The sequence below is a fragment of the Hibiscus syriacus genome, unplaced genomic scaffold (assembly GCF_006381635.1).
Source record: "Hibiscus syriacus cultivar Baekdansim isolate YM2019G1 unplaced genomic scaffold, ASM638163v2 tig00002511_pilon, whole genome shotgun sequence".
NCBI lineage: Eukaryota > Viridiplantae > Streptophyta > Magnoliopsida > Malvales > Malvaceae > Hibiscus > Hibiscus syriacus.
This window is the reverse complement of record NW_024061932.1, coordinates 3,954,049-3,962,595: the sequence shown is the minus strand read 5'-3', so window position 1 is coordinate 3,962,595 and position 8,547 is coordinate 3,954,049. Positions and strand designations below refer to the sequence as shown.

General features: G+C 30.0%; 1 protein-coding gene across 1 annotated transcript; it reads left to right on the top strand.

Annotated features, from left to right (window-relative positions):
• Positions 1–6,959: 6,959 nt before the first annotated feature.
• On the top strand, positions 6,960–8,282 carry LOC120146780 (U-box domain-containing protein 29-like). The gene has a single exon (XM_039160279.1). It carries the CDS (start codon positions 7,019–7,021, stop codon positions 8,225–8,227), a length of 1,209 nt encoding a protein of 402 aa, XP_039016210.1. The 5' UTR covers positions 6,960–7,018; the 3' UTR covers positions 8,228–8,282.
• Positions 8,283–8,547: the final 265 nt, after the last annotated feature.

The following is an 8,547-nucleotide window of genomic DNA, read 5'->3' as shown; positions in this document are numbered from 1 at the left end:
AACACCCTATAGACTTATAATTCCCGATATAACACCGTTTGATTAATATTTTCCTAATTAACACCCTTTCGACTGAGCTGACACAAAAGCGTGTTCTCGGGGATGCGTTTTATTGGGGTTTGTTTATGAGGACGTAAGGCGCGTTTTTAAGATGCGCTTTTCATCCACGTGTAAAAATTGGGTGCTAATTTAGTAAATATTTTTATAATGGTGTCTAATATGTAATTAAATTCTATTATGGTGATATTTATGTAAAAACGTCAAATTTATTTATTTATTTTTTGTTGTGAAAAAAAAATTTCTACGTTAAAATCTTTAAATATTATATTGCAAATTATTTTATAACTCGACAAATTTTGATTTTTGCATGAAATTACACAATAAGTGTAATCTAGTATATGAAAACTTTGAAGGTAAGTAAATTGAAATATGAATAATTTTATAAAAGTTTTAAAACTAATATTTTTTTAGAAAATGATGATGATGATTATGATGATAAGAAATATTTTATAATTTAAAAAATTATAAATTTCATATATTTTTGAAAAAATTATTGACTTTTAAAATTAATTATTAAAAATATAAAAAATATTAAAATAAACTTTTAATTACAATCGAGGGATTAAATGAATTATATAATAATTAAGCAATGAATTTATAATTTTTCTGCCACCAGTAATAGATACCCCTAGTGAAATATATAATAATTCATTTGATCTCTCTATTGTAATTAAAAGTTTATTTTAATATTTTAATATTTTTAAATAATTAATTTTAAAAGTCAATAAATTTTTTAAAAATATATGAAATTTATAATTTTTAAATTATAAAATATTTCTTATCATCATAATCATCATCATTTTCTATAAAAATACTAGTTATAAAAATTTTATGAAATTATTCATATTTTAATTTACTTACCCTCAAAGTTTTTATATACTTAATTACACTTATTGTGTAATTTCATGAAAAAAATCAAAATTTGTCGAGTTATAAAATAATTTGCAATAGAATATTTAAAGATTTTAACGTAGAAAGCTTTTTTCACAACAAAAAATAAATAAATAAAATTGACGTTTTTACATAAATATCACTCTAATAGAATTTAATTACATATTAGACACTATTATAACAATATTTACAATATTAACAGCCGATTTTTACACGTGACTAAAAAACGCATCTTTGGAAATACGCCTTACGTCCACATAAAACGCATCCTCAAATACACACATTTATGCCACCTCAACCGAAAAAGTGATAATTAGAGAAATATTAGTTAAAAGATGTTACATCGGGCATATTAAATTTATAAGGTATTAATTAGATCAAATCGCCTTGATATGGATCATTGACCAGCGATGGATTTAGTGACTGAAATTTGTTCTTCTAGAAGCATCCGTTGCCCTCCCCACCTCGGCGCATAACCGGTGAGTCGCAGGCGCATGTAACCCACGCGCGATTTCCTTCGCTTCCTGGGTTGATGCTGCCACCTTTTTATTTTGTCGGAAAATCACCATGCATTACCGGAAAATAGATTATCAAAAATACAAAAAATGCAAAAAATGCAAAAAAAAAAAAAGTGGAAAATCATATTCAAACTTTCTAGCAATGAAACTTAGTAACAGATTCAGTTATAACCGAATATAGGCGGGAGTAAACCGTTTAGGAACCCTTTCTCATTAGTATATAAATATCAATAATAGAAATGGGTGAAATGATCAACAGAGAATCACCAACCATTAACACAAGAATCATAGCAACAAGCATCATAAATACGTTTTGAGCGTGGAAAACGGAAACTTCGAGCAGGGAAAAGAGGAGAGCTTACAGTCGTTGTTACCGTCAGTTCCAGTTTTGTTCCCGCCGTTGAGAAGGTAACTTCTCATTGTTAGGCTTGCATGTGGCACGGTTCTTTTTCTTTTTTTATGATTTGGAGATGGATGAAGGATATGGGTTACAGTTTGAGAAGAAGATGAAAGGATTATTACTTTCTTGTGATTTTAATCCAAAAAAACAAAATTTGATGGAAATTTGGTCTTTTGTGGATCGAATGTAATCTTTTAGGATGAACTGTGGAAGAACATTGTTTGATCTTGAATGTTTGATCTGGTGAAGGTTTTAATTTTGGGTCTAAAAGTGTTTCTGTTTGGGTAGAAGATGAAAATCAAATGAGAATGAAGGGGAGAGCACAATGCTGGAAAAGAAACAAAAGGGAGGAAGGTTTCAGATTCAGTTTCACGCGTGAAAATTAAGGGTTTTTGAGTTTCATAGAATTTTCGGTCTAAATCATCACATTGGTCATTAAGGAGTTCCAATTTGCATCTCTGGCTTCCATATATTTATTTATTTTATTTTGGTCATCATAAATCTGCAATTCGAATGTTCCTAGTTTTCAATCAATTCAATTCGACCCTTATTCCTTTTAATTTGCTTATTAATGGGTTTATTTATTGGATGTGTACATTAATTTCTAGCATTATTCATTTTAGTCGTGTATGCAATTATACATTAAAGCCTTTAGATTTTAGGATATTTAGTCTTAGTCACTTATTAAGATTTAATTATAGCCTTTAGGACTTAGTTTCTTTAATATTAATTGGTTAGGCTAATTAGTTAGAATACCCTTAAGTTGAGTATCCTTAAAATCTAATAGAAATTCATTTTAAACTCATAATTGAAATATTTTTGTATTTTCTGATATTGAAAAGAGTGCTCCTAAAACAACAAGACGCTCAATTTTAATATTAGTAAATAAATAAATATTTTTCAAGCGGTCATTTAAAATTTATTTAGGTCTCATTAATTAATAAATAAATGTTAATTCCTTATTTCCTTAATAATTTGATTAAGTGTTTAATTATTAGTTTTTGGGTTATTATTTGTTTGTTTTTCTAATCAAAATTCAAATGACATTTTTTAAAAGAATTTTTAATTAAAATTATAAGAAATGATTCCTTAAACACAGTTAGGGAGTTATTTTCTTCATTAATTAAAAATAAACAAATTGTGTCATATTTTTTTAATTTTCTAAAAAATATAGAAAATGTCAATATTATTTCAATTATAATATAAGACATAATTTCGTTAACATAACTAGGGAGTTATTTTCTTCATTAATAAGAAATAATAACATATATTTTTTTAGGTTTTTTAAATTACTTAGAAACCGAATAATCTTCTAATATTTTGACTAAAACATAAGAAATAATTCTCTCAACACAACTAGGGAGTTACTTTATTCTTTAATTAGATATAAATAATAATAATGTTTTTCCCTAAAATTCATTTTAAAATATTTTGAGAATAAAAGGATTTTTAATTCAAATTCTTAAAATTCTAATAATAGGGGAAATAATATAATCGACGATAGCGATTATGGATGCTGCTAGGGTGCTAATCCTTCTCCGAGCGTAATCGACTTCCGGACCCAGAATCTCTCAAAACGCAGACCACTCGTGTCTTTTTAAATAATTTTATTAAAATTATTTAAAAGGATGATTTCTTGGGTTTTCGACCTACCTAATCTTGAATGTCAATGGCAACTCTAACCTTTTCCAAACATTTTTATTTTTCATCAAACAAATGACTCCCAAATTCTCGTCGAGCGAAAAAGTCGTCATGACATAGTTTATCATAATGATTACTGGGCAAAATATGTTTTTATGATTTTTAATTTTTTTTTTAAAACTTGACCTAAATTTAAATGTTTATGTATATGTTCTTTGTATCTCTCTAACAATCGATATCTATGTTGAATGCATAATATTTTGTAATGCTTTATGCATTTGAGTTTTTAATGACTTATTTCTGATTATTGCATAAAGTATAATATACTTGGATTTATTGAATTTCATATATTATTGACATGTATATTATTCACTGGTTCAACCGGTCGAACCGGTCGTAAGAACTGAAAGACTTCATAATTATTTAAAAAATTAAATAAAAATACCAAAAAAATTAATAAAAAATTTTAAAAAAATTAGGTTGAATTGGTTCACTGTCTGGTCCGGTTCGAGCGGTTCAAAGCCGGTTCGAACGGTTCCTTGCGGTTCACTAGAACCGGTTCAACCGGGATAGAATGGATCGGACCAGGCAGCGGTTCCTGGTTGAACTAGCCGGTCCGGTCCGGTTTTCAAAACACTGGTTAAGTTTTTGTGTTAAAATTTTTCGTGGAGTGTTTTTGTTGAGAGAGAGCTTTGATTTTTTAAAAAGATTTTATGTTAAACTTTTTACTTACTCTTCATTGTTATTTTGAAACTTAAAGATTGAATTATTTTTTACATAATAAAAAGAGAGGTGTATAAGTTTGAAAAAATCAACTTAAAAAAAAGAGCTTAAATATTTTCCAAAATATTTCTTTTTTTCATAAAATGTTTTTTTAAAGGAGAGTTTTGCAAAAAAATAATAATCTATTTTTATATATTTTGTTATATAAAAAAAGGGAGATTGTTGAACCTATTTTGATATAACAAGTTAAGGGAAAAAATATTTTTGGACTTAATTAAATTTGTTTAAAGCTTTCAAAAATGATTCAAAGTCTATAAAACTTGAATTTAAACACAAAATAGTTTTCTAGGTAAGTAATATCGATATTTTTCTTATAGTATCGATACCATGAAACCCTAGTATCGATATTGGTTAAGTCCAATTGTCTTTAACTCCTAGTTTATTAAAATATACAAAGGAAGTCTCGATACTCCTAGTCCGAGTCTGATACTCCCTAGTCCGATACTCCCTAGTTTGGTCTATTTTGTTTTATAGAAAACTAATCTCCAACGGCTAAAAACGACTATAAATTCATTTCAACATATAAAAACACATCAGAGACCATTAAAGAAGGTTACAATGCATATCCAAGCATTCAAGATCAAGAGAAAAACTCTTGTACATAATGTTTTTGTGAGTTTGATTTATAAACATATGTCTTTTAGATGTTTTTCTTGTTTATATTTTTTATCTTTTGTAAAAGGTAGTGGTTCTAGTAGATAATTTGTAAAGGTCATTATTGAACATAGAAAAAGAAAAAATAAACTAGTGAATATTATAAAATACTTAGTGTTGAGTTAAGGTATTAGATGTAAACTTAGTTTAGAAGTCGAATCACTATAAATTATTATGCAAAAATATTTTCTATTATTTTTTCCCAATTCTCAAATTGTTGAAAGGGTTAATTAACCTCTTCTTGACAACATTTTCCTTTCTCCGTAGAGCTTAAGAAATTCTAACAAAATTGAATTGTCGTATCCGTGTAACATAGAAATTAACTAATTAAGAAAACAAAAACATTAAAAGTAAAACGATTTTTTTTTCGTAAAATAAATATTCAAAGGTATAATTAGTTTGAAAATTGCAGTCCCTGCCGAGAGCCAACTGGACGTGGAAAACACTAACACAATGACAGGTCACTGAATTTGACTCAACTCAAGTCTTATAATAAAATTAAATAAAAAAGTGTCACAATTTTCTGCACCCAAAACGGAGGAGTAGCCGGTTCTGAGTCGGTGAGCATTGACCAGACCGGGTGCCGTGTCCAACTCGTTAGTCGCCAAAAAAAAAAAGAATTGTAAATAAATAATGAAAATGTGCAAACCGTGTCTGCATTTTCTTTTCGTTTTAAGTATTCATTATAATTATAAAAATAAAGATTAAATTAAATTAAAAAAGGGAGTAGGGTTGTAGTTGGGTGATACCAAACTCACTAAATTCTAATAAAAGGGGTATTGTTTTCAACTTTCAAGCCTTCATATTTTGACGAAAACCCATCAATTGTATAACGCAAGCGAGTAATTTCTGAGCTGTCATTATTTTTCGTATTCTATTTTATTAAAAAAAAAAGAAATATTCAATACAAAATTGAAATATCATTTTCTCCTACCAACAAAAATATTAATTGTGAGAGTAACGTAACGATCAAAATTTGGATATAATATGAAGTCTAAGTAATTGACACTAACTGTGAACCGGGTCCAGTCAACTTTGTTTACCAACTGTACTGGAGTTTCTTATTTTTGTATACAAGTCGAGCACGCTTTGTATTGCCAACCTTGATTCAATTTCTAAAATCTCTTCTTTGACTTATTCGTCATTCTTTTACTATGGTATTTGATGTATATTTACTCAATCAATTTGATTCAATTATAATGACAAAACTTAAAAATTTTAATTTTTTATTTCGTTAAACTAAAAAATAATTGAAGGATAAAGTATATAAGTGTTTCATCGGTTATTAAGTATTATTTTGTTAAGTCTCTCGATTATTAAAAATTATAAAATAATCCTCTAACTATAAGATATTATTTTATTGAGTATAATCTATCAACTATTTAAAACTAGAAAATAATCACTCAAGTATTCATATGTTCTGTATTCGTCATTTTCTGTTAAAAATATAGTATGTGTCTGAATTAGGTATTAATTTGTTGACCGAGATAAGATAAAATGTAATTCTATAACCGCTTGAACGGTATTTTGTAGACCGTCTCTTTGTTTACATTATATCATCGAGTCAGTTCTTGAAAACAATAGAAGTGCCAAAACACTATTAAAATATGATTTTTATCGTATCATAGTTAGCATATTAACGTCTAGCTTAGATGATTATTAATTCTTAACAAAAGAGATGAATTTGAAATATATGAATAGTAACATGATCATTTTATAACTTTTAATAATCGAAAAACTCAACAAAATAACATCATATATTAGTTAATTATTTTATAAATTTTAATAATCGAGTAACTTAATAAAATAATATTCTATAGTTGAGAGATTATTAGTTAAAAATATTATTTTATAAATAAAAACAATTCAAATTTAACAGTCTAAAGTAAAAATAAAAAAAAGCCATCACGCTTTTGATTAATTGACCAGCGACCCCCATAAAAATAACACGTTGAAAAGACATTTCTTCACCTACACTTTGACTCCTTCTCCCAGCTCCATATAAAATCAACCTTTCCCTTGTATTCAAATTTCAAAACCAACCAAAGCAAAGCTTTAATTGGAAAAGAAAATGGTGAAGGAGGAACTTTACATAACCGTACCCAGTGTTTTCCGGTGTCCGATTTCACTGGATCTCATGAAATCTCCTGTCAGCCTCTGTACCGGCGTTACCTACGACCGTTCCAGCATCCAGCAATGGCTCGAATCCGGTCACGACACGTGTCCCGCCACCATGCAAGTTCTTCCCTCCAAGGATTTCATTCCTAACCTTACGCTCCACCGTCTGATCAATCTCTGGATCCAATCTTCTACTCTCCGGCCGGGCTCTAACTCTGCTAGGCTGCTTCCCGGGACCTCTGATGTTCCGGCTAAGCTGTTGATAGAGAAAATTGAGAGGCTGTGCTGCGTCGATTCCTTGTCTAGGGTTTCCGAATTCGTGAGCCGTTGTGAAGAGAACCGGAGATTTGTTGTTAGATCCGACTGTTTTGTTGAGGTGATCGCCGGAGTTTTGACGAAGAAATGTGTGGAAATCGAAGCTCTGGAAACGACGCTTGGGATTTTGGATTTGATTTTGAGCGAAAACGGAGTTAAAGAACGGTTAAACAAACTGATTTTGAAAAGCAATCGGGAGAGTCATTTTTTATCGGCGATCGTCTTCATTCTCCAAAACGGAAGCCTCGACTCGAAGGTCAAATCAGTCCGAGTTCTGGATTCACTGGCATTCGACTCAGAATCCAAGCGAAGAATCTCCGACTCACAAGACCTTATATCCATCCTTCTCCACCTCCTCCAAACCAACAAGAGCCGATCACTAAATGACGCCGTGACCTCCATTCTATCCACCGTTTCAACAACCCGTTCCATAAAGTCCCGCCTGATCGAAAACGGCGTCGTCGAGATCGTATCGAACTCGATAACCGAAAAGTCATTGAAGTTGTTGGCAACACTCAGCAGTTGCAGCGAAGGCAGGTCGGCAATCAGCTCGAATCCGAAATGCGTGGCGGAGGTCGTGGAGAATCTGTTGAAGGTGTCGAAGACGGCGACGGAAGACGCGGTGGTGGTGTTGTGGAGCGTGTGTTGCTTGAAGAAAGAGGAGAAAGTGAGGGAGGCGGTGGTGGAAGGCAATGGGGTTACGAAGGTTCTGGTGATAATGCAAAGAGAAGGGGAAGGGACGGTGAAGATGATGTGCAGGGATTTGGTGAAGGCTCTAAGAGCTGTATGTAAAGATTGGTGCTTGGGCAGTTATGAAACCAAAACTACTCATATTAGGCCTTGTTGACAATTTTATTCTTTTTTTTTGGACATAATGTTCATACACAGAGAAAAAACATTCAGACAATTTTGGGTTTTAGGTATGTAATTACCATTTAGATTTTGCTAAATAACTATAAGAAAATTGAAACTCCTACATGATTGAACTATGAGTGTATTTTTTATTGCGTTATATCTTTATAATTACAAATATAATAAATATTATTGTAATGGTTATAAATATCATAATCGTAATTTTTTAAAGGAGCTATCAAAAAATAAAGAGTTAATTTTTTATATAAAAAATTAAAATAGTAGAATAATAACTGAAATATCGGTTCGTTATTA